This window comes from Callospermophilus lateralis, chromosome 14, assembly GCF_048772815.1.
Source record: "Callospermophilus lateralis isolate mCalLat2 chromosome 14, mCalLat2.hap1, whole genome shotgun sequence".
In the NCBI taxonomy this organism is placed as follows: Eukaryota; Metazoa; Chordata; class Mammalia; order Rodentia; family Sciuridae; genus Callospermophilus; species Callospermophilus lateralis.
In genome coordinates, this window is record NC_135318.1 from 28700303 (window position 1) to 28728162 (window position 27860).

General features: G+C 38.3%; 1 protein-coding gene across 1 annotated transcript; it reads left to right on the forward strand.

Moving 5' to 3' along the window:
• On the forward strand, positions 1–27860 carry Qpct (glutaminyl-peptide cyclotransferase). Its single transcript, XM_076833121.2, has 7 exons — positions 1–215; positions 7378–7524; positions 13511–13789; positions 18716–18892; positions 21188–21287; positions 24215–24331; positions 27241–27860. Exons 1-7 carry the CDS (start codon positions 96–98, stop codon positions 27384–27386), a joined length of 1086 nt encoding a protein of 361 aa, XP_076689236.2. The 5' UTR covers positions 1–95; the 3' UTR covers positions 27387–27860.

The following is a 27860-nucleotide window of genomic DNA, read 5'->3' on the forward strand; positions in this document are numbered from 1 at the left end:
CCAAGGGTGGAGAAGCGGAAAGGCGACGGACGCGCGTTCTCGGGCTCGTGACCGCCGGCGGCCCGGGCAACCCGCGCCCACACAGCTTTGGAGAGATGGCAGGCGGCGGTGACAGGCGCGTCGTGGGCACCCTCCACCTGCTGCTGCTGCTGGCCGCCCTGCCCCTGGCAGCCGGTGCTTACAGTCGGGCCCCAATTGCCTGGACCCAAGAGAAGGTGAGGGTCTGTTTCTGCGTAATTGTACCTGGTTGGCTCTTGGCGGGTGCCGGGACCCGGGGCTCGGCCAACCCTACCTAGGCAAAGTGGGAGGCAGGGCAGAGCTGCGGTCCCGGACTCAGGAGCCGGCGCCCCCACACAGCGGCCCCGGGGAGTCGGGAATGCGTCCTCGCCAGGGTGCTTCAGCTGGCCCCGGGGCTGCTTAGCAGACGTCGGGGGTGGGGGGTGGGGGCCTGGGTGATGTCACTGGCTTCCCCTCGACTGCGGTGTAATGGGCGTGCTGATAGGCACAGGGAGTGTGTATTGTCCGCGGTGGGCAAGCAGCAAACGAGGGCACATCGCGACCCTGGAGGCCAGCAATCTTGGCGCACCAGGGCCGCCAGGGTGCCAGGGTGCTGGGAACGCTTGGGGATGTGCCTGCAGCTCCCCATTCTGCATCTCCAAGGATGCGCTCCTAGCGTTGAAGTTTCCCTGCCATCTCAGGACCTAAGTGTGTTGTTTTAGATTTACTAAGCGGAACAACTCTAAGGAACGGAGAACCTTAACTGAAATTCCACTTTACAATTTTTTTTTTTTTTTCCTTAAAAGAGGGTACATGCTGTTTTCAGGGAAACACATCTAATTGTAGTGGAATTCTCATATAGGAACTTATGATGAAAGTGATTTGTAATTCCTTCTTTGTGAAGTAAATAGATTCACAATTACTTCCTTTTCTTGCATTAACAGTTTTGAAATCATGAAGTTGCTGAGGGCTCGTGCGAATGTTAATGGCACTGGAGTGAAACGGTATACTTTTAAAGAAATTACAAAAAGCAGCAAAGTGGAGTAATATGAACTTTTTCAATGTTATTGAACAGCTCTTCCAAATGCTTTCGGAATGCCTGTGTCTACTCAAACTTTTGAAATGCAGGGCACATTGGTGACTGCTCGCTCCCACACTAACACATGCATATGTATGAGAATAGCCCACTTCAATCCTGATTAGGCTTAATCAGCTTCACCCTACACCAGGCACCCATTTATCTAGGGAGACCAGCAGCCACAGGGAACCTGATGGGGGTGAGAGGGAGGTCAATTCCAATCATTTCAAGGAAAATAACTTCCCACTGGGGTTGGCTAGGAGTGATGCCCATGAAGACCATTAAATTACATGCAAAATTCTCATATTCTTTACTCCTCTGGGAATACCTTCCTGGTCAGACATGGGGAAGGGGATATTAATAACCAGAATGTGGGGCCACACCAGATGTGTAAGACACTTCTAAATGAATGAGAATGAGATGGAAACTGTTAGAACTAGCTGCTCCGAAGGGATCATTTGTAGGCATGTGTAAGCAGTGGGTATTTGTGGGTAGGAGAAGGTGCCATGTGATTCTTAAAATGTTTTAAGTTAATGAGAATTTAACTTTTGAGAAATGTCTTTAATGCATGAGTTCCTACTAAGTTTATATTAAGAAGCTTTTAATCACTGTTCCATTGGGAAACTGAATAGTTTCAAGTGGCATAAGCAGATGAAGCAAATGGTATAAGTAAATGACAATCAACAGTGAGATTTCCACATTTCTAGCCCCCCTCCCTTGTGCTGTAGGCCTTCATAAAGTCTTCCAGGCAACCAGCTACAGCTTGCAGCCTGGTGATGACTCAATTCACTCTAAAATACATGCCTTCCTGCTTTTTATGACATTTGGATATTTTAATCATGTGAGGTGTGCCCTTGGTACACTGGTCTGCCAACAGGAGAGGTGTGGTAAAGAAAGCATCGATTTCTCAATCTATTTCCTTTGTTTTGAAATAAAGGTGTGTCTCTTTCAGTGGCATCTAATATGTAAAAACAGATGAACAATGGTGTATGGTTGTGTATAGAAGACCATGATCTGGTTATTTAAACCTGGAAACAATTTTTTTCCATGGAAACAGTATCATATATATCTTTAAACTCCCAAATGGGCCCACACATATATAATTAGGGAGGATGAAGAGGCATGGGTTTTTTTTTCTTTTTCTTTTTGCAATACCAATCTTTTTTTTTTTTTTTTTAAATTTCAGCTAATGTTTATTTGGCCTGTGTGGAGCATGATACTTTCATGAACAGCACCAATCATTAACATTTTTTTTTTTTTTTGAGTTGCCAACCCTCCTGCCTCAGCCTCCAGAATAGCTGGGATTATATATTATGCCACTGTGCCCAGCTAAGAGGTAGATTTTTTTTGAAGGTAGGAGCCACATACAGGAGAATTGGCATCACCTAGGATGCCAACTCCAGGTTGGGCTTTAGAAAACTGTTGAACGTTTTCCACAGCATTTTATATTCTGCTTCTGGAGCTATACGTATTTTAATTTTTTTTTTTTCTGGGGATTGAAATTGGGCACTTTTCCACTGAGCTACATCCCCAGCTCTTTTTGTTTTTTATTTTTGAGACAGGGTTTCACTAAATTACTGAGGGCCTTGCTAAGAGGCTGAGACTGGCCTTGAACTTGCAATCCTCCTGCTTCAGCCTCTCCAGTTGCTGGGATTTTACAGAGTACACTACCATGCCTGGCCAGAACTACATGTATTTTAAATCTTTAGGGTTTCTCTCCTTCATTACTCTAAGACCTTAGTCATCCACTCTTCCACCTGCATGAGTCTTCTGGAAGCAACCATGGAGACACCAAGGCAGGGAAAGGGAGCTCAGTGGTAGGCTGGGTGTTGACAGAGGGAAAAAGAACACATCCTTTTGGAACCTCTCCTGTTTTGTGGGTAAGTACTATAACACCCATTTACACATTAGAAACCTTTTCTTAGACACTGCTAATAAATGAGGAAGCTGGGAATTGACCTTCAATTGTGGTTTTTTTTTTTTTTTTTTTTTTTTAGAGAGAGAGAGAGAATTCTTCAATATTCATTTATTTTAGCTCTCGGTGGACACAACATCTTTGTTTGTATGTGGTGCTGAGGATCGAACCCGGGCCGCACGCATGCCAGGCGAGCGCACGCATGCCAGGCGAGCGCGCAATCCCCAGCCCCCAATTGTTGTTTTTAAAGCCTGCTCTGCTCTAATTTTAAGAAGGGACTGCTTGCATTTTAAAAAGACAGATGTTATCATTCACTTCCCAACTCTTTCCCAGCTGCATTTGTAATGTCAGTGGCATGTAACACACAGAAGTTCAATAAGTGCTGGCTGAGTTAAATTTGCAGGCAGACAGAAATGTTAATCTGAGGGCTGGCTGGAGCCCTCCTATAGGTTGGAAGCTTGACTTGAATTGGTGGCATGTCTATGAGGATTTCCCCTTAATTCAGTGGTTTGGAACCTCAACTTACTCTGCAAGCTGGGCCAACTCTCCAAATTATGTAACTAAACCCCTCTCTGACTTAGCACCATGTGATTAGCAGAGAGGAGATGCTTCAGGATAGCTGGTTCACACTTTTTTTTTTTTTTTTTTTTTAGCTAAAAGATTCTTGTCACCCAGAGCAGACTTATTGTCCTTTCTGCCTGGATGAAAAGACAAGGCCAGGACTGTAATAGAACCTTGCTCCTCTGAGAATGCCTGCACCAATGGAAATTGTCTAAGTGACTTTAAACTGAAATGAACCTAGAATAACTTGGGGTTTGCATTTGCTGCTGGGCTCAACTCTGTTTTTGCCTCTGTTACTGTCTTCCCGCTGAGCGCACCCTTTTTCCCCCTCAGGTTTCTCCTCTTATTTGGTCTTTTCATCTGCACATAGGTGTTTATATTTATGGAGTTCTGAGACTAAGACTCCTTAATAATTGAATGTATATGCTATTTAGAGTGGGAAGGTCAGATGCTCTTTCATACGGGGTTTAATAATAGATGAGGGACATCTTTGCTCCCATCAGAGGCAGGGAGGAAGAGGACCCTTTACGGAAGTACATTAATGAATTGCTTGATCTCTGGAGGTTAAGGAGCACACATTAGTCTCTGGATTCATGAGTGTCTATATAAATATGTATATATATATATATATATATATATATATATATATATATATATATATATATATAAAATTGTAGATGAAACACAGCTGAAAAATAGCACCCCCAACATTATATATGGGGGTGCTGTTTTTCAGCTGTGTTTCATCTACAAATATGCCTTACAGTTACAGACATTGAAGGAATATTTCGCTTCTGTTTTTTCATAAGTCTCATAAGAACTTTTTCAAGCCTCTGTAAATCACTCATTTAAACATGAACTTGATTTTCTTTCACTATGAATGTGATGCGCAGGAATGAAGGACCTTGAGCACAATGACCAGGTAGGCTCTGGGCTAGAGTAAGATAGTAAATAGAAAACAAGATACTCACTAGTCAAACAGCAACACAACAGTTTTTGACTGTCACTCTGACTGCCCTGGGCCAACCTAGATCAAAATTGGCAGAAGCATCTACATTCCGAAATGCAAAATGAATGAAACCCGCTAACATTGAACCATGTGACCTCCTGGCAGGTAGCCTCTTGTGTGTCCTGTCTTTATACTTGCTTGTGTATTCGACTGAGTTGATGTTTTTGATGACAAAGATGCAAATTTTTACTTTATTAACATGCAAACACATTCTTAATGAAGACAGTTTTAGAAAGATAGTTCACCTATTGATTCTTTATTTGATGAATTTGCCCAACATTCTTTTGAATGCTTAATATGAGTGACTATGGAGAAGAAGAGAGAGGTAAATAAGACAGTTCAAACCCTCATGCAGCTAATATTTCATACAGGGTGTAGGAATAAAGATATTAACCCACAGGAGGAGGCCTTTACACCATAACCAGAGCGGGTAGGAGTTTGCCAGGTGAAGAGGAAGAAAAATAGCCTGTAAGGCAGATAGTGGCACTGCTGGTGGAAGGCCCCAAGGGAGCAGAGCTTCAGAGTGCTTTGAGGCCTGGATGGAGGCCAGTGACCAAAGCCCAGTGGGCTGCAAGGGGCTTGTAAGGCAGTGGGAGAGACAGGCAGGCTCCTGTTGGGAGGTTAAGTATTATGTAACCATGGAAGTCCTAAGACCTCTTGCCTCTATTTTCTTCTTTTTCCATTTCCATTGTTTTGTCTTTTAGCTTTAGCTTTTTTCTTCAAGTGCTATTTTGAGACCTAACATGACGACTTAGACCCTGGAGATACCAAGATGGCAGTGACAGATCTATTAAGAAAACATACCTAAAAATGTGTTACTAATAAACAAACAGAAACCTGAAGACATTCAGGCACAGCAACAGCATTCAAAAGTAAACTGGAGTACATAGATGAGGCAGAGCACAGGATTGGGAGCCCACAGGCCAGGGGTCTCTACGTGGACTTGCCTGTAGCTCTCCTATAGCTTTGGATAACAAGCTGATTTCTATGAACCTCAGTTTCCCCTCATTTATAAATCAAGGAGGTTGGGCTAGATCATCTGTAAGTGGCTTTTTCAGCTCTAACATTCTATCCCTCTTTAGTGTTTGATAGAAGATAATAAAATAGAACTAAAACAATGAATAGTTACAATGATAGTATACATATATTAGCTAACTTAATTCTATTTAGCCTAGAATGTCGGTGTTATTGCCTCCATTGTATAGATGAGGAAATGGACCCTTAAGGAGGTTAAGTATCCTGGCCAGAATTATAGCATGTTAAACAGAGGATGCTGAGTTGAGAGGATATGTCTGATCCAACAGCTGTGCTCTTTTGCATGATAAATACCAGAGACTGGCCATCTCACAGTGTAGAGAAATCTAAGTAATTAGGCAATAAGCATTTTCTAATTCCACAGTTTCTTACCAATCATTTGGAGTGAAACTATCTGCATGATTATTTCAACGTATCCAACTTCACTGGTACAGGAAGGAACTGTAACTAGACAAGTCTCCCTCAATTTCTCTTTTACATTCCAAAGAACTCAGTATCCTTATGTCACTCTTATCATTCCCCTCAGGGAAGAAGTCATCTGATCCATCATCCACTTCCCTTTGAAGAGGAGTGTAACACATTCCATCATTGAGTAATAAACATATAATGTATGAATGATTCATCATTCCCATTATCATAAGAAAATATGGCATGTGTGAAGTCACACCAAAGATGCAAATTTGAATGTGAAGTTTATTTAGCTTTTTAAGTTTTGTTTTTAATATATAAGTGTACCTAAGAGTGTGAATGTCAATAGAATATTAAAATAATTTTAATTGCATTTTTTTAAAAAGTTTACTATTTAGCAGATTGTAGGATCATCAAGCTCGGATTGAAAGGAATGGCAACAATATCTGAATCAGTGCTGTTTAATAGAAACAGATAATGATATGTTCATATGTAATTTTTAAATTTTCTGGTAACTACATTACAAAAGTAAAAAGACAACAAATTAAATTAATTTTAATAATTTACTATAAATTATGCATGACATAATTTACCTTTTTTAATACTGTCTTCAAAATCCAGAGTTGATATTATACAAAACACATCCCGATTTGACTAGCTACATTTCAAGTCCTTCTTAATCACATGTGGCTAGTGACTCTCATGATGGATAGTGTGGATTTAGATCAAATTCTTTTATTAGTTTTTCTGAGGGAAGGAGAAGTTAAGAAACTTACCCAAGGTCATGCATCTATGAATGACAGCTGGAAGCTTTTGAATACAGCCTCTCTAGTTTGTGACAATACTTATTCTGTAACAACACTGCTTTTTATAAAGTAAGTGTGCTAGCAAAGCATATTGTTTTGTTGACTGTAGTTTTCTTAAGAGCCCGTTAATTGATATATTTATTTATTTATTTTTTAGTTATAGAGGGACACAATACCTTTATTTATTTATTTTTGTATGGTGCTGAGAATTGAACCCAGTGCCTCACACGTGGGAAGCAGGAGCCCCTCCATAACTGATATTTTTAAACCTAGTTTTACAAAGCAATTGTTCAGACATCATTCATATTTATATAAGTAATAGGTGTGAAACAATAATTCCCAGGTTAAAAGCATTCTGACAATTTTGTTTTTAAAATAAGCTGCCAAACTTTTTTTTTTAACTTTGTGAATGGAAGAGGCCAATTTCTTAGTTGAGTAGTTTGATTTACCCATGTCATATGATATAAACATATTCTTTTATTTTGAGTTAATGCAATTATTTGCGAATGTGTCAGTCTGTCTTAAATATACAGTGATAGCCAGTTAAGCAATTTCATTTGATCCTCAGAATTACCACCAACCAGCCATTTTGAATTCATCGTCTCTTCGGCAAGTTGCAGAAGGCACCAGTATTTCTCAAATGTGGCAAAATGATCTACGACCATTGCTCATAGAGCGATATCCGGGATCCCCTGGAAGTTATGCGGCTCGGCAGGTAAGAAGATGATGTACAAATCTAAAGGTTGTTAAATATTTAGTTTTCCAATAAGGGATGATGTCATGGCTGAAGTTCTGAAGTATTTAATGTTCAGATTTGTCACTTCATTACTCATTGTCATAGAAATGTCTTCTGAATTAAGCAATACATGTTTATCTCAATAGATCTTTGTGTGAAATCTAAGTCTGAAGTATCAGCTCTTGACCATTTCAATAACATGCCCCAGGCTCCTAACCCTTAAATCCAACATCGGCAACTTTTGCCAGTCCTTTCCTAACAGCTCTGGGCAAAGAGTGAATCACTGTATTGTCAGTTAACAGTCATCTTTCTTTCCCCTTAGGGAAATTGCTTTCTCCTCTGAGGCAGTGATGAGCTACTTTTTCTAGAGTAGTGCTTCTCAAACTTCTGACTTTGACCCACAGTTAACAGTCATCTTTCTTTCCCCTTAGGGAAATTGCTTTCTCCTCTGAGGCAGTGATGAGCTACTTTTTCTAGAGTAGTGCTTCTCAAACTTCTGACTTTGACCCACAGTGAAAGTATTTTTTTTCTTTACGTTTTATACATACAAACATAAAGATATGTATAGCTGAAACCAATGTTTTGTGAGAAATGCTCATTCTCATTACCTGTAATACACCGGGATATTGTGAATTTCTGTTTTGCTAATTAAAAAAAAATACTGGTCATGACCCACTAAACTGATGTTAGGATTCACTAATCTTACCACTGCTATTTGGCAGACTCTGTTGTGAAGGGTGGAATTAGAATTTTAGCTGGGCTAGACCTTGAATTTCTCTTTGTCTCCTTATTGTATGTCTTCCTAAGCAATCTGAAATCCCACCTCTGAATATCTGCTTTTTCAAACTAGCTCCATCTTGAGGGACATCTTGATAAGGAACGGGACTGGCCCCTCTAATCTTCCTCTAAAACTACTCCACCCGCCCTGCACTTCTCAGGGCAAAGACCTTGATACCAGATGCCCAGAGAGACTTGCAAGGTCCACTTTGTGGCTTTGGGCTCTTCTTTTCCTACCCCTTTCTGCCCCATAAGTCTTACAGGACAGGCATGTATCTGTTGCCCCACCAACCTCTTGTCTTCGTCCAATCAGCTCCTCTTGTCTTAAGGAATTAGATGGTGGAGACAGACCGTAAGAGGACCTTGGTACTTTCTAACCTTTAGGCAGACAGAGGAACAACAGTGATGATGATTGACTTCCACTGAGCACTTTTATATTTCATTCAGTCTTCAAAACAATACCACCTGTGGGTGCCATTATTATCCCAAAGCCATGGATTTAAAAAGACCAGAGGTTTAGGTAAATGAATTAATTTGCTTAAGGTTATGTGTGTTCTAGTGATGAAGCCAGAATCTGGACCCAAATATGCTTGACTTCTCCATCCTATCACTCGAGAGCTGAGAGGAACCAACTCTGTGGTAGGCGTACTTAAACAGTTCCAGCTCTGTGTCTTCTCAAATCCAAGTTGGAGTGTGAGGTGCATACCATTCATTTCAACAGTGTTCTCTGGACCTCATCTCCCAAGCATTTTCTTAAAAGGTCAAGGTAATCACTTGTGCTTTCCAAAACCCTCAGTTCTTCCTTAGGAAAAAACATAGGTCTATGGTGCTCACTTGACTCAACCTTTTTCATTTTCCCACACTATTTGCTCAGAAGGCTGTTTATACCTGGAGACACATGTATACTTTAGGTCTGAATTCCTTGCCTATGGGTTGTAAAAGTCAACAAACACAGTGAGTTACAAAATACATATTCATTTAAAAGTTTTTAAATCCACAGTAATATTTTCCACTGCTCCTAGGGTTGGAGGCAAAGGAATAATTGACTGACGTTGTTTTAGAATGTGTTGGGAATGAGACTAGGCTGTCCATGCAGACGGCTGATGGAGCAATAAATCCCAACAGGATGGTTGTGTTAGAAATTTCACTTAAGAGATTCAGCTTTATAATTTTTTTGAGGAGCAGAATCATCTTTAATTTGTAGAGACCTATCCCCTACATTGTAAAAGACAAAGGGCATCTCCTTTTAAAAATGAGGTAGATGACAGAGTAATTATGAAGGCACTACACTAATAACCTTAATTTGATTAGGATTAGAGTCTTTCACTCGGAACTGAGACAAGAATTTTAGCATTTTTTTTTTCCTTTTGAGGCCTTTTTGAGAGCTGGATCAGAAGTTTTATAACTCACAAAGCTATAAGGTTATAACTAGAGAAGATTCTCAAATCTGAAAAACTGTGGACTTGATATAATATTGGTTAATGAATTAACTTTTGCAGCCATCAATAAAGATATGCATTGCTATGCATTCTTTTTCAGGATAAGAGAATATTTTTGGGGATCACATGTTACAATCTACATTTTCATGGTCTTTAATCAGTGACCCTAAAACTACCTATAGGATTATTAGAATACTTTTATTTGAGTAAATAACTTGTTTATAGAATAAGTAATGTGAAGGCATTGAATTTTGAAGTAGTCAGTGATTTTTATCTAAGGTTGGAATAAAAAATAACTTAAAAAAGCAGAATGATAAGGCCTCATGATGGAGCAAGAAATATCCTTTGTCCTAAAGAAGCAAACCAGAAGAGTTAGGACCCAATCATTGTGCTGAGAAAAGCCTGGCCACGTGGAGAAGCCACATGTGAGGTACTCTGGTCAATGGTCCATCTTATCTGGTTTTTTGGTCATCCAAGTCCAGGCAGCACTCACAAAAGTGAAGAATTCTGCACCTCACTGTTCCAGCCCCTAGGTGTTTGAGGCTCTTCAGAGGAGACCCCAGACATGGTGGGGTCTTCTCCTCTGTCTGAATTTCTGCCCACAGAACCTATGACCTTAATAAAACAATTTAAAAAAATGTCAAAAACATCCATCATACAAAAAAGAATCAGTATCTAAAATCCCCCATAGGTGCACAGTGCTTCTGAGACACCAAACTGAACGTACCCAGTGGTGTGAGTATTCCAGTGTCCACCCTCAGGCACTGTGTGGAGGGCCTGTGTGGAGGGCCTTCAGCTTGCAACTCCACACTTATTTCAGGTACATCCAAGAAGATGTACCTGAAGTTCACAGGGGCAGAGTGCAGTATCTGACAACAGTGTTTGTAGACTTAGTACAAATATTGGAGAATCTGCTTCCTCCATACAATTATGGTCTACTGATGTCATTGTTCCTCAAAATCTGAAAATTAGAATTTAAGTTTAATTAAAATTAGACTCAGGATCATCCACTAATGTTAATTTAGAATTAATCTGCCTATTGCCCTATCTGGAAGTAGAATGTCATCTACTAGGCTCCTTATCAGACATTGAGGGGCCAGCCTTTCATCCCTGGAGTCAGGGAGTGCAACTGCTTTAGACTCTGGTATTCTAGTACTAAGCACTCTGGTTTGGGGTTGCCTCCTCTAGACTTGTAGTGGGAACTTGCAGACTAAGTCTGAAAGTCAGAAGTACAACCACCAGGGTGGTTGGTGACCTAATCAGATTTTGCAGCCAATTTGATTGTTTATAAATATTATTTGTCTCAGTTGCTAAGATAAATACAAATATTTATATTGAATGCAAAAAGGTTCCTTCAGGAAGAACTCTTTTAGAGTATTTGCTATTTTTTTTTGTGTGTGTATTTTAGTATCCATGTAGACATCAGAAATTATGGCCCAGACCTGGTTAGTAGTTGATAAATGAGTTTGTATGTGAGGCTTCTGAACAATGCTAACAGATTAAACTTTTAAAAATCCCAGTTCATTCTTTAGGCTACTCTTGGTGTCGAAGAAGCCATTTTTATGGAGCAGTTTATCATCTGGATACCAGATGTTCTGGTGTGTGTGTATATACACACACACACACACACACACACACACACACACACACATATATATATATATATATATATACTTTTTTAAAGATGATCTCTTCTATGGAAAAATATTTTTTATACTCTAGGGATAACTCATTTTCATATGTACAAAAGCTTATCTTAGCTGCACAGTTTTTTTCTCTCTATTCAAAGAGTTAGGTTCTGTATTGTATAATTTTATATATTCTTATTGCATCTACCCCAATTTATTGTTACAATCAACCTATAGCCTTCTGTGAGCAAAGCATTGTGCTAAGAATTGTGGAGAATTACAAAATAAGTGAAACATGAATGCTGATTTCATAACATGTAAACTTGTATAGAAAAAATAAGCTTTGACAGTGACAATGTTCTTTAGGCTACCACCCACCCACTATAAAAAGCAAGGAGTGAATAAATTGCTGAGAATCTTGTTTATTTGGCCTATTTAGGACTGATTATAGAATCAGTGTCTTACCCCTGTTAAGTTCCCTTTCTCTGGAAGCTTCCTGCAATAGTTTTTCCAAAGCCCTTGCCTACGTGTCATATCACATTAGCAAGCAGCAGGCCACATAAGACTTGGCTAGCATAGAAAATCCTATGTTTCCTTGGGGAATAAACCCTTCCCATTTGTTTTCAATTATTTTAAGTTATTTGTTCATCTTCTCAAAGTCTATCCCTTCTGGATGTTAATTGTGGGACAAATTGTTAGTTATTTTGATTGTTAGTTTGTCATTTTTAGTTTTTAAAAAATAACTTATAAACATGTATGTAATATTTGAAAGAAAGAAAAAAATCATACAATAAGAAAAATGAGGTAAGGGGAAAATAAGAACTGGAAAGGGAAAATGAAATAGCAATAAACTTACCCATTCCTCTCACACCACAAATTTTAGGTCATTAAGGCAGACACTTCCAGTCTCGAAAGTGGTGGTCCTTCCTCCATCTGCTGCTTCTTCCCAGTAGTCACTATGTTGCTCATAAGGCCCAAGGTGGGCAAGAGAGCGTGGAAAGAGATTCTTTTCTATTTTTCCCAGCATTAGCAATGGGTCTGAACCTGTCTTGGATACAGATGGAAAGCTTCTTCTTCTCCTCCTTTTTTTTTTTTTTTAATATATATATATTTAGTGCTGAGGATTGAACTCAGGGCCTTGCCTGTGCTAGGTGAGCGCTCTACCACTGAGCCACCCCAGACCCCCACCCACCCACAAAGCTTCTTGATATGTAACATGGATCAGAGTTGTTTATTGATTCTTACAGTGGGCAGGGGCCTCAACTATCCCCGACCCATTCCCTTGTTATGAGCTCTTTCTCTATGACTGTTGGCAGGTGGGTGTCAATTATCTTCAGTTAATATTCATTACATATGAAACATTTGCTGGCCCTGGGGCACATGCTGTGCATTTGAGACAAAAACAGCTGCCTTTAGGGATTCCTAGCTTCAAAGAGCTTAGAGACCTGTAGGACTTTGATATATATGATTTCTCAATCATGCCTTCTTAGACTCTTAGAAATATTAAAAGTTGACTTTTTAAAAATATTTTTTTTAGTTGTAGATGGACTCAATATCTTTATTTTATTTCTTTATGTGGTGTTGAGGATGGAACCCAGTGTCTCATGCATGCCAGGCAAGCACTCAACCACTGAGCCACAACCTCAACCCCTTAAAACTTGGCTTTAATACTTCTGAATCAGCTGCCTCCATCCAAAATGTGTAGATATGTTTATGATACATTGTTAAGTGAGGAATGCAACAGGGCTGAGTAATGTATAAAGTAGGATTCTTTTCCTATAAAATGAACAACCCTCCGGCAGATGTATCCGTTGGTGTGCTAACAGGTTCATATAAGCAAGGAGAAGCTATGTTGAAAGACCTTCATCAAACTATTAACACTGGTTAGTATTAACAATTGGCTGGGATTGATTGATAGAAGGAAGATTAGGGGAGAGGGAGAGGATGAGTTTGTTCTTTAAATAGGAAAATGGCTAAGGATTATAAGAACAATTAATAGCAATGTTTTACTATTAATAAGCACAATGAATGTGTACTGAAATCTATCACATAAAACTTTAAAAACATAATTAATAAATGAAAACTGTTTAGATATGAAATTTTGGTTTTTGTTTTGATCAGCACATCCTGCAGCGAATTCAGAGACTTCAGGCCGACTGGGTCTTGGAAGTAGACACCTTTCTGAGTAAGACTCCCCTTGGGTACCGGTCTTTCTCAAATATCATCAGCACCCTTAACCCCACTGCTAAACGACATTTGGTCCTTGCCTGCCACTACGACTCCAAGTATTTTCCCCATTGGGACCACAGAGTGTTTGTGGGAGCCACTGATTCAGCTGTGCCGTGTGCAATGATTCTGGAACTTGCTCGAGCCTTAGACAAGAGACTTCTTTCCTTGAAGGTATCTACTTTCCTTTTGTTGACTCCTAGGATAACATATATTAGCAATAACTCTGAGTGAACTCTGGAATCCTGGGGGAAGTGAGAAGGCCATTTGGAAATTGAAACTTTTTGGAACATTTTGTATTTTGTTTCAAAATGATATGAGTTTGAAGCAATACTCGTTGGAAGATGACATGATTCAAATCATCAATGATGGATAATAAGCCTAAGATATGTGACAGTACATTCATTAATTGGTCCCTGGTTTGCCATCCTTGAGTACATATTAAATTAAATACAACATTTCTTTACAAATAATGAAGAAGGAGGAAGGTTAGTACAGGCCCAGGTATAAGAATTTTGTTACATAATAAACTATGTTTATTTCTTATTTATACAGCGATGAAACATCACAACCTTCTGATCTGAGAGATGGTGGGTCTTGAGTTGGGGGAAGGGAGCTGCAGGGATGTGATTCTAAAGTAGAGTGGGTAATTCAGACATATTGAGATGAAAAGCATGAAGCAGAAATGCATTATTGCTATTATCTCTGAATCTCAGCTCAATTTTATGTAGCATAGCAGAGCTTTTGTTATCCTCCCAGCTCAAAGTACTTTGGGGACTCTCAGATGTTATTTCAGTCTCTGTTCTTAGGGGCTATTGGAAAAAAGTGCTAAACTAGATGAAGACATTTTGTTCTGATATCACTCATAACCAAGTAAACACAACAAAGCAAAAACAAAAAACTTTGTTCATGGGCAAAAAATATCTTTTCTTCCCCCAGAGCTTTATGAAGGGTCCAGCCTTTGATACAATGGGTATAAAGAAGTAAAAGGTTTATCTTGTAATGGAAGTAATAGAGATATTTGGTTCTGTTTTTGTGGATGTCCTGAACTTGAAGAAAGCAAGGATTGTTTATACTCTCTCAGTATTCGTTTCTCTGGGTTTTTTTTTTTTTCATCTTATTTGTTTTCTGAACCTTCTATGATGCTTTTATCCCATGCTCTGCCCTGCTTTTCACATGTGCTTTTCCCCAGCAATAAGGTGAGGGAGTTCAGAAGCTGATATAACAGCTTAATTTTTCATATTTGCATTTCTAGTGTAAGGACATGAAATGAAGCGTTATGTAAAGGCATGGTTTTGCTTAGCTGGTGTGTTTTCTCTTGGTGAGCAGCTTTACCTTTTGCCACATAGCTCACACATGTTTTTGGTGACCAGAAATAAAAAGTACTGAATGAATTATTGGATGGAGATTGCCATTAAAAAATTTGAGTCACTATGTACGTTCTCTTCTTTGCCTTTTCTATTAGAGGTAAAGGGTGATATGGAGGATTTTAAAATTTTTTTTTAACTGTACACTTGGAGAGCATCAAATTTATTCTTCCAGTTATATTTTAACTAAATTATCATTAAGGTCTTATTCTAAGTTCCTCAGCCTTTATAGATTAGGCCGATGATGGTGGAAAGTGACCTGGGAGATGGCAATTCTTGGCAGCCTTTTACCTCTCCAGTAATAGGATTGTAATTACACATCCACATCTTTTGCCTGTGACTTTGCTGTGTCCTCCCTTGTAGCAAGTTACACTTCCTCATCCTTTGACTCTGGATTTGGTTATTGACTTGCCTTTGCCAGTGGGTTGTTAGTAGATATGCCATGATGCTGGGAATGTGCTTGCTATTTTGTGTCTTTGCTGTCACCTGGAGAAGATCAGACTCTGGCTGGCCTTCCAGTTCCAGCAAGAGAATCAGAGACACATGTAGAGCAGAGGAAACCTCGATGAATGCAGGGTGAAGCAGAGCTGCTCCAGCCCAACCCACTGTAGGCTTGTTGTTCCCTGGCTGACTCATGGAAGATATGTCCCAGGAGCATTTATAATTATCGTGTTTAATCCATTGAGTTTGGGGTGACTTGTTATACTTTGTTACTGTGGCATTAGCTTAATCTCTTAATTGGGGATGACTGCAGATAATTCACCAACTATTTGAACCCTGATAACTAGGCATTTATAATATTTTCATGAAGACCTGCACAAATCAGGCCACAAAGATTCTTCTAGCTCCAAGGTACAAGCTAAGTTACTAGAAATGGAAGGCCATTGTTATTTTTCTGTCATTCCTGAAAAGAAGCAAAAAGAGCAGGTGGCCTCATGGGACTCAGGGTCAGTGTCCACAACAGTCTACTCCTGTCTAAATGAACTTGTACTAAGAGAACAAAATGAAAGTAAGTCACTGCTCTGATTGTTGGAATCACCTGCTGTTGAAATTTCAATGAGGCACCCAAACCTTTAAGCCTACAGAAGATGGACATTACCTCCTGGAACTGCCCTCATGCTCTGGAATTATGCTGTTTGATTTGGAGCTAGAACTTTGGAAGCATTAAAAGTTCTTTAAATAGCCAGAAGCTTAGAATGTCTCTTCTGAAGAATACATCTTGCATCTTTGCCAATGAGAAAATCTATTTAGCTGCTTGGTACTTATTAAATCCTGAGTGCATGTATGTTGCACAGCTACATCCTCTGCTTAGTGCTATCAGGAGTTTTGGGGGTTTAAAATGAAATGAAATTTGTGGGCTAAATAAGGAGCAACATTAAGATGATCGAAATGTTTGGCAACAGATAACTTAGTTTTCAGATGATAAAGACACTTTCTTCTCTTGTTTAATGAAAGCACCCTAAAGACAATAAGAAAAATTCCACCATTGAAGAAAGTAGGGCACACATGTTAACAGGAACCACAATATGAAGGTAGAAGTGGATGGAGATGGCAAATGACACATCAGAATCGGGAGAGAATCAGATGAAGCCAGCTGGTCTCCTGATGAAATCCTGGAACGACTCAGGAATTGGAGGAATGATGTTCTTAGGGAGGCAGAGGTGAGGCAGGGAGCTGGTGCAGAGAATTTATAAGTCCATATAAGGAACACTCAGATTTTACATTCCTGATTCATACCAGCAGGTAGGGTAGGTGAGCGCCCCAGGGCACCTCTGCAGAAGATGAGAGAATATTTTCTAAAGAAATTGAATCAAGGAGATTCTGGACTTGGGGACATCAGATATAGACAAAAAATATTTCTTTTTTTTTTTGGTATAAAATCTGTGATGATTATGTGGTAAAATACAGTATCAAAGCTGAGAGTTGACTTTTGGACTTAGCCATGTAGAGGTGATAGTGTCCTTGACAAGAGCAGTTTCAGTAGATGGAGGAGATAAAGCCTCATTGGGGTAGGTTTAAGAATAGGAATTGGAGACAGTGAAAATAGATAAACTCTGTCAAGGAGTTTTTCTGTAAAAGGGCTTAAAAATGGGGGTGGAAGTAGTGGGGCCAAATATTTTAAGATGACAGTTGCAAATGTGTATTTTCAGGTTGATGGGGATTATCCAGCAGAAATAGAAACATTGATGATGTAGGAGAAATGGTAATTGCTGGAGTGATGTCCTTGAACAAATGAGAGAGGATAGGATTTAGAGCACACGTGGAGAGACTGGCATCTAATATGAGCACTGCAGGAGGAAAACAAGGTCATCAGTTGGGAGTGAGCTCGGCTGAGGTGTTGCAGGTCAGGGAGAGGAGGAATGTGAAAAGCCAGCAGAGTATGAGGGTGAATGAGCCAAGAACAGTGTGACTGCAGTTCACATGACACGCCAACTTGAGGTTTGTGGTCATGAATTTTAAGCAAGACCAAACAGTGTGGTTGGTTCAGCTCCATGAGAGCAGGCACAAGGTAGGTAAAGAATTGGACCTAATGTTTTGCCAGGAAAGTCTGACCAGGCAGAGAGAGGCAAGGGAGCAATTAGAATGATGTACTGGAATTTAAGCTGAATGTGGATTGAAGTGAGAATATCATGGGGGCCAAGGGCTGTGAAAAGGTAAATAATTCAGTATGAGTGATTTCAGTGGGGTTGAAGGACTGTGGGGATTTCAGTATCAGAAGGACTAACCCAAAAGGTAAAAGTTGTCCAAGAGTGGAAAGTGTAACGTGGATCAGAATCCTATTCACCTTCTTGGTCCTGCTCAAATGTTGTCTCTTTTATAATGCTTTCCTTGATGTCCCAAGGATTTTTGTCTCTCACTCTTTCCAGTTTCCAGAGGACTTATATTACACTTGTGGCTCTTGGCACATTTTACCATGCTTATGAACTTATTTTATCTCTCCTAACCCAACTAAAGTGTGGGCCGTTTAAAGGATAGCCTATAATTTTTCTTAGTGTCCCTATAACATTCCTAGGGCAGATTCTTGAATGTGGGTTCAATAAAAAATTGCAGAGTTCAGTAAGGTGAGAGGCAAGAAAGATGTGCATTTATTTCAATCTGTGTTCCCCAGAAAACACATTCTGATGTGGAGTTTAGCATTCAGATCATTTATGAGGGAGGATGAACACTGGCAGGGAAAAGATATGGGACTGGACAGGGAAGAAGCCAAGCTGTGGTGCTGGTTCAACAGCAGCCTCGGCCAATCTCTGAGGCGCTCTGGAGGTACAACCACCATTAGGGAACCTTTCACACCTGTCTAGACCAGTTACAGGATGTAGGACTGGCCCAGGATGGGCAACCCAGGCAGTCCTTGAAACTGCTGACAGCTCCCCCAGCAACTGGGGTATCATATCCCCCTGAAGGGGAACTGGTGGCCTATCACAGCGTTCATCACAGCAGTTCCATAGTTTCACAATTCTCTGGGGAGTAAAAACAAATGTGAGCCTTCTATTTTCAGAGAGACAGAGAGAAGGTGAGATTTATATAAGAGTGTAGATCATGGGAAATGTGATGAATTTTGGAGAGGAAGTGGTGTGAAATAAAATTTGGCATCGTTTCACTTGCTTTGGTATCTTTCTTTCTTTATGGCATGTCTATTTTTTTCTCAGTTAATAAGAAAGAGTGCTGTTTTTTATTTTATTTTTTTTTAATCATCACAGTATTTTTGCTCTCGTTTTATTGCTCTTTTTGCCAGAATGCCTTAGACTCCAAGCCAGATCTCTCACTCCAGCTAATTTTCTTTGATGGGGAAGAGGCGTTCCTTCACTGGTCTCCTCAAGACTCTCTGTATGGGTCTCAGCACTTAGCTCTGAAGATGGCGTCAACCTCACACCCACCTGGAGCAGGAGACACCAACCAACTGCATGGCATGGTGAGTCTGGATGATTTCCATGGAGCTGCAGCTCAGACTCTGCCTCTAAAGAAAAGGTTGCTAAAGTCAAGTAAAGACCTAAAAGTGCCTTGAAACCCCTGGAGTAGAGTGTTTATAATAGAACATTCCTTGGCAGGCGTTGGGTTTTTGAGGAATCCCAGAGCTACGAAAAATGATTCTGGGTTAGAAGCCATGTTTGACTGAGCTTAATTAGAATGATGTAAAAAATCAGATTAAGGAATCATCAGATTCAATTGGGTTTAAGGGCAGCACAGTCTTCAAATAGTGTATGGAGGTAGAGAGAGCAAATTCCTTCTTTGAAGCCTTTGTAAAGGCAATGGAAGCTGGTGTCCTGGGAAATGGGGTAAGCGGGGGGAGGGGATGGGGATGAGGAATTTCTCAGTGTCATGACATTGTAATCATTGTAGTGTGCATATGATATTTTGATGTGTTGGTTTGATTGTGGCATTTTTGACATGAGGGTTGGGGACATTTTGATGCTGCCTTAAAACCCTTCTACCCCGGTAGGAAATGGACCCAACACCCAGCTTCATTTTCTCATTCCTATTCCTGAGTTCACATTCCATCCCTAATCCCTCACCCCCTATTCCTGAATCCTTTCCTAACTCTGCCACTCTTCCCATATTTATCTTTACTCAGTCCTCAAGACTTCACTAACTCCACCTTGGGACCTTGTACTACTTCATTCCTCCCAGGATGCTTCATTCATCCCTGATCCTCACACCTTACATAAATGATAACCTGTTCCTAAACTCTCCACTGACTTTCACCATAGGAGTCTAAGTGGCCACATTTAATGTCTTCTATGACTAACATACCTTAAGTTTGTATTATCCTGTATGGGTCAGGGGAATATAGTCCACGCTTCATTCATCCACTTGTGCCTAAGCAACTGAAAGGATCCGAGAAGGAGGAGACAATTGGTTGACCAGCATAAGAACAAAGTTATTTATTTTTCATTCTAAATATATGAATCCATAGTGATGGCAAAGGCACTTTTTTTTCTCCCCAGAAACAAATTTTTGGTAGCTTACCCAACCTTGTTAATATGTTCCTGCTTCAAAGGTTATTATTTTTAAAATGTATGCTTTAATTATCATTCATGAGTTCATACATACTACCTCTTTAGAACATACTCTTTTTTAATAAGAAATTAATAAGTGTATCTTTATTTCTTTTAGAATCACAGACTCTGACAGCATTCATCCACTATGTGTCAAGATCTATCCTAGGTATTTACCCACACATCATTTCACTTATATAAATCAGGAGGTCTTAAGCTAGGAAGTAGTCTTGAGGGAGTCCTCATGCCTGCTGATGCTTTATGACTCAAATAACTCAAGGAACACTGGTTTAATTATAGAGGCATATAACTAGAGAGGATCTTTAGGGATTAGCCAGTTGGGGCTCTTCGCTTGATTCACAAGGAAATGGAAATCTGGAGACACAACGTTATAAAACTCCTTTACAAGGACTTTTTCTTTCCTGTTCCTTGATGGATAGTTACTATTTATTTAAGTGCTTTCCAATACACTGTCATGTCATCACAGATTAAAGGTAAAATGGCTAATTAGAATGGAGTAGAAGATATGACAGGCTTGGACTCCCATCTGAAAATAAATATACTCTTTTTTAATCTATGAAATCCAGATGTCACTAATATCCTTCTTGACATCCTTTTTGGGGGGATGTATGCACAAAGAATTAACACTTTGCCAGTTTGTCCACATTGCATAAGCAGGATTGAAAAAGTTCTCCAAAATAACTAACATACAATATTACCAAAGCCTTTGTTCTTTTTTAAAATATTGATTAAAATTTTATTGTGTTTATTTAAATTATCCAAGGTGATGTTTTGGGATACTTATAGATAATAAATGGTTACCACAGTGAAGCTAATTAACATGTCCATCCTCTCACATACCGGCCTCCTCTTTGTTTATTTGGCAAATGCATCTAAGACCTGCTCATCTAACAAGAGTCCCAAACACAGTACACTCTTATTAACCACAGTCCTGAGATTGTACATTAGGTCATATACTCTTCCCTTACATATCTGCTACTTTGTATCCTCTTACCTGTATCTTCCCATTTACTCCCCATTCCCTGACAGAAGCTTTTCTCTCTTATTAAAGTTTTTGTTGTTTTAAGTAGCTCCCTGTAGCATTTTCAATTACTAAAATGCAGTTAGCTTTGACTGATTGTTTTCCCTATTGATGAGTATGAAACATACTTAGGTGACTGTGATTAAGCAACCGTATTTTTCTCCCTTAGGATTTAATGGTCTTATTGGATTTAATTGGAGCTCCAAACCCAACATTTCCCAATTTTTTCCCAAGCTCTTCCAGATGGTTTCAGAGACTTCAAACCATCGGTAAGCACCATTAATAGAAAGTAACACATGATTTCTTTCTACTGACAAACACTACCTTTTTAAAATTCAAATTTTATGATTTAAGTGTATGATTTCAATGTGTAATGCACTTTAATGACCTTTTTCTTGCCTTAATGATTAGTTTGTAATTCTTACCCATCTCTTTAATAGGGCCAGTTTATTTTCCTGTGTGTATCTCTATTTTGAAAGGGAAAAGTTTCAATGTAGTATTTTCACTACATTCTACCTCTGTATATTATTAGAAATGGTTTGAAAATATTTCCCTAGAATCCTGTTTGATGCATATAGAATGAATTTCTAGGGAAAACTTTCCTTAGCAAAGTGTGTCAACTAATGATGAATATTATGTCCTTATGATGATACCAAAAGATAGATTTTAATTTTTATTCTGTTCTCTTTCTACTTTTATCATCATCCATTTTCTGCCTTAAATAGACATTATTTTCTTTCTTTTTTTTTGTAGGATTCAAACCAAGTGATATTTTTTCTTAATAGAGCTCATTAATTTAATTTTAGATTCACAAAAAAATGAACAGGTAATCCAGAGAATCCCCATATACCTCCCCTGATCTTTACCTCCTCAGTTTACTTGATTATTAGTATCTTGTGATATTGCAATACATTTGTTAAAATTGAAACAGTATTGATATATTACTAGTAACTGTATATCATCAAATACAGTTCTTAGCTTACATTAAGATTTATTCCTCATATTATGTAGTTTCGAAAGTTTTTATGAATGTATAATGTTGGGTATCTACCATTACATTATTACAAAATAATATAACTCCCCTAAACATATCCTGTGCTTATCTATTTATATTTCTTCCCTTTCCTCAGGAAAACAAAAGTCTTCCTTTTCTTCTTCTTCTTTCTTTAAATCTCTACCTCTATAGTTAAGACTTTTCTAGACTGTCACATCCTTGACAGACTTGGACTATTTCACAAAACTATATGCATTTAAGCCTCCTCCCCTCTCGGGTTGTATACGCAGTATATTTACGCTAATTTGTGTCTTCATACCTGTATTTGGATAATAATGATCATCGCATTCCACCATCATTAATTACCCCATGCCCCCTCCTTTCCCCTCCAACCCCTCTGCTCTATCTAGAGTTTGTCTATTCCTCCCATGCTCCTGCTTCCTATCAAAAAATATTTGATAAAAGTCTCCTTTTATCAATTTTTTTTATATAATACAATCTCAGCTATATTTTTCAAGGAAGTAAGTCATCAGGATACAAGAGAAGAGATCCAGTAAGAGCTATTTAAACTTTAAGCCAAATAAATGGAGAGTTAGTAGGAGAGATCAAGGATGGTCAGGGCAAGGAACAGTGATACCCTGTGGCTCAAAAGAGAGGTTGGGACTTGGACAAAGAAAAGCCTAACTTCTTCCCTTCATGTTCCCATCTTTACAAAACCAACAGAACAAAACAAGACAAACCATTGAGGTGTCAGGAAAAGATGAAACTGAGATGGATTTTTATAATAAAACCCAGGCTAGGAGGCTGCTTTTGAAGCAATAATTTCATGCCAGAAATGTTGTATGGGACACAAAGACTTCTTGGAGAAAGATCATATTTTATTATTTCTAAGCAGTGGGAAAAGCACTGCTGTCTTAGCTCATGCCTTTGCCATGTCTTAAGAATTTTCCAATATCAAGATCTAGACATGATACAAGAGAAACTTGAATTTCCAGATTCTTGTCTTTGGCGAATTTCAATTCCTTTTTGAAAGAATCATTATTCTAGCATTATTGATAAAAACTCCTTGGACCTCTTTCTTGCACCATGTTTTTCTTAGTTTACTGGTAACCTCCAGAGATTGAGTTTATCTTCTTTTAAGGATTTTGCATTCTTCTCTTATTTCTTGTACTCAAATGAACTTATATCAGTAACATTTACCTTAATGCAATTTTAATGTATTGTGCTACTCTTCTGCATGGTATTTACACTTTAAACTCTATCTCTAATTGTATAAGGAAAATTTTTTTATCCTATCATAAAGGAATTAAATTATGAATATCAATAAATAGGAATATTGTTTTTGATGGTGGCTACAGCTTCCCAATATTCCAAAAATCATATCATATGTGCTTGCTTACTAGGTGGCCTAGTTTCACCTTATAAATCTAGCAATTAAAAAATAAATAGCTATCTTAGGAACTTTTATTTAGTTATTTTATAATCTTCTTGTGATTGTTCATCATCTTGTAACATATGTCACATAGGTTTTATGTAAATATGGGTTATATGTTCAAGATGACAACAGTGGCAGAATGTAGGATAGTGGTTCTTGAACTTGAGTAAGCATCAGAATCTCTTGGAGGGCTTGTTACACTACAGGTTGCTGGTTTCCACCCCAGAATTTCTGATTTGGTAGATCTGAGGGGAAACTAGATAATATCCATTTCTAATTAGTTCCCAATAATGCTGATGCTACTTTACTGATCAGGAACCACTCATGTGGGTCACAATAGGTACCTCTTTTTCATATAGTGGTCTTTTGACATACTTCATCCTTATTATGTTTGAGTATTCCACTTTTAAGCTCCATATCTCTTTTTTATACATTCTTTATGTAGCATTTGGACTTATAAGCACCTACATACCTGAGTGTACCCCTCTTTTCCTTTGATTTCTCATTCTCCATCATCTGTTGAGTTTCCACCTTCAAGGAGATTCTCATCTGAAAGGTTAAAGCCATTCTTCTCTCTTCCTACTGTAAATGTAAATACTAAATTTAAGTCAGATGTGTATTTTCTTGGTATGGCCATGCTCACTGCTGCATAGTCTTTTAAAAAATGGTGGCTACATGTACTAAGATTCCAACTCCTTAAAAAGGATGTTTTGAGTCTTGATCAGATAAAAATAGATATTCATTTGCTATCTAATTATCATCTGCAGAACATGAACTTCATGAATTGGGTTTGCTCAAGGATCACTCTTTGGAGAGGAAGTATTTCCAGAGTTTGGGTCACGGAGGTATTATTCAGGATGACCATATTCCATTTTTAAGAAAAGGTAATATGTGTGTGTGTGTGTGTGTGTGTGTATGTGTGTGTGTGTGTGTGTGTGTGTGTGTACGCACGCACGTGTGTGTAGCAGTACCTTTGCAGGTGCACTTATTTATTATCTATTGTATTTGTTGTATTTTATGTGCATTTTGAAATTTTAAGGCTACATATCACTTATATCCTCTTTAAAGTAAATTAAATCAATGTTTTCAGCCATGGCTCATTCTCAAACCTTAATTTTTCCTGGTACCATCAGATAATTTTCTTTAGTATTGAAGATTTTCAGGTCTCTAACGTCTGTGTACATTCAAGGAGCATAATAAACATAAATAATAACTAGTGCTTTATAATCACTAAGACTGTTCTTTAAGGATTGACTATGCTAAATTTATGTATTAATGATTTGAACCAATCCAAAAGTATTTAAAATATTTAAAAATAGACAATAAAATTAATTTGATTGAGAACTGCAGTTTCAAAAGGAAGTATACACGTTGTACTATGAACAAACTTTGGCCAATATGTATCTTCTGATTATGTGCCTATAAGAAGTTAGATGCTTGAACCACATTAAATGAGAAGGAAGAAGTCTAGAAAGTTTCTCACCTGATCTTTAGTGACACCAGATATTATTTAGATGCAACATATAATGCTTTTACTTTCCCTTACCAGGCCTCTCTCTTCAGGTTATAAAATGAAATGATGGAACCCACCATTGTTCATTGATATGGAGGAAGATTGGCTTCAAAGTAAATTTTACTTTCCCAGTGTTGCCCTTCTTGGTGAACAGTCTACATTTATGTAGTTGTTCAGGTCAGACTCCTGGGATTTGTCCTTAGTTTGTCTCTTTCCTTGTTATCCACATTCATATCTAACACACATCCATTTTTAGGTCTTTGAGGTAGCATCCAAGTTGAATACTGGTGTGTGGTACTGGACTTTGGTAATAATTCTTATTCCCTCTTATTTGCAACAATCTATAAGTATGAGGAACCCTTAAATTTAATTAACAGAGAGAAGGGGTTAGAAGGTGTAGCTCAGTGTAGAGTGCTTGCATAGCATGCAAAGGGCCTTGGGTTCAATCCCCTGTACCAGGAAAACAAACAAACAAAAACCAAAATAAAACAAAGCAAGAAAATAAAAAAGAAAGAAAAGAGAAAAATAATGAGAGAGAAGTTGGAGGAGAGAAGATAAACCCTTCAAGGTCTTATCCCCAGTGACTACTTGACTTACTTCCTTAAATTAGGTCCTACCTTCCAATGATCCATTCAGCCATCGACAGATGAATCTGCTGATGAGCCCTCATGATCCAATCACTTCCCCAAAGCCCCACCTCTGGACATTACTTCATTAGGGACACTGAGCTTTGAGGGTCATTCCAAATCTAAACCATGACTTTAACTATCTCCCATATCAAACATGGCTTGTATTTTTTTTTTCCATGGAAGTCATTCCAAATCCTGAGGACACTTTCATTTTTTTTACATGTAGAATATTGATGAGCGTCTATATAATACTGATATCCTGCCTCACTGCCTAAAATGTTAGGTTGTATTTTTGCACTTTGTGCAACTCTAATGTTGTCTGGTCAATAAGGGAGCAATATCCTTGTGTCAAGATGGTGGAAGTTTTTTTTGGTAGATGGGTATATCTAAATTAAGCATTTGTAATACCAAGTCCCTTTTCACTTCTGTGTCTATAAAAGTTCTAAACATGCTTTTAATTGTTAAACTTCCTAATAACATCTATGCATCACTTCTTCTAAGTTATTGATCATTTCCTATTATTGCATTTGGTTATATTGTGAGAAACTTTTTATTATAAAGACCATATGAGGATATGAATCCTATGTAAATATTGTCACTAGGTGTCATGTAGTGTATACACTGTACAAGTAAAATATTAATCCAATAAAGATTTTTTGGAATTACAGTAAAAAAGAAGGGATGGTGGAAGTCTGAATCAACCCAAGGACTCTTGCAGTAGCCTCCCAACTGATTTTGTTCCCAGATTTTGTTCTTGTTTCTCTATTCTTTGTATAGGAGTTAGAGCTATCTTTTAAAAATGTAAATCAAATTGTGATAGTTATTATTTTAAAGGTCTAGTGGCTTTCTCTTATAGAAAAAGACCTGAAGTCTTTACCATTGCTTATAACACCCTCCATTTTCTGGCTCTGTTTTTCTTCTTCAATATCACTTCCTACCTCACTTTCCAGGTATTGCTGTGATCCAGCCATACTGGCAGTCTAGTTGTTTGTTCTTCAAGCAGGATAAGCACATTCCTGTCTCAGTACTTTGCACTTGCTAATACTGCTGTCTGCAATGCTCAACCCTGGATCTGTGCATGGCTTGCTTTCCCTTCCTTTGGTGTGTGTCCCCACAACCCTGTTACCTGCCTCTCATCCTTTATTCCTTTACCTTATTTAATTATTCTTTTTTATATACCTTTGTTTTATTTATTTTATGTGATGCTGAAGATTGAACCCAGGGCCTTGCACGCACTAGCTAGGTGAGTGCTCTACTGCTGAGCCACACCCTCAGCCCCCTTTTTAATTATTCTTAATAAACTTTATCACTTTCTAAAATCCTGTTTGATATGTGGTTATTTGCTTCTTTCTCCACTGGAATGCAAGCTTCACATGGCATGCCTTTGTCTTTCCACTAAAGAAACTTCAACTCATATTACCAGAACTGGTGGGTAGTAGGTGCTTTACACTTATTTAATGAGTCAATTATTACTTGTTTAAGGAGTGAATGTTTTTGGAGTACGAGAGTAAGATATAAAGAAGTGTCCAACAGATGATGAATTATCAGGTGTCCTTATGTGGTACAGAGCTCCCTCTGCTTGCAGAAGGCCACTTTCTGCTTTACTTGCTGTAAACCTGCCCCAAATGACAAGTGGTTTCTTTCTTATTAGGTGTTCCAGTTCTGCATCTGATACCATCTCCTTTCCCTGAAGTCTGGCACACGATGGATGACAATGAGGAGAATTTGGATGAGTCAACCATTGACAATCTAAACAAAATCATCCAAGTCTTTGTGTTGGAATATCTTCATTTGTAATATTCTGGTTTAGTACATGGTAATTGTTTCTGTACCAAATTCAAAATTCAAGGCACCATTTAAATAATCCGATTCCAGATAGATGCTGTATGGAAGCTTCTACCTGGAGATGCGTTTTGTAGGTATCTTTGAATATGTGATCAATGAATTATAGAATTATGTCTTCAATTACCTATTCATTTTCATCTAGAAATAATAGGGAACATGTAAAGAAAACAGAAAATAAATGTCTTTAAAAATTCTTTAGATAAAAGCTATGAAATGAAATCAGATTCAATTATTCAATATCATAGTTTTTAAACAGTACTTAAATATGATGGTGGTGTGCAATATGTAACCTTAGTTTTGTGATTTTTCAACCATGGAAATCTATTTTATAATATAAAACAGAGATGTACTTTGAAGACTTTCAAATTTCTTTGAGAAATGTTTGTAGGGTTAATTTCAAGGAATTAAAATCAGAATTAAATGCCA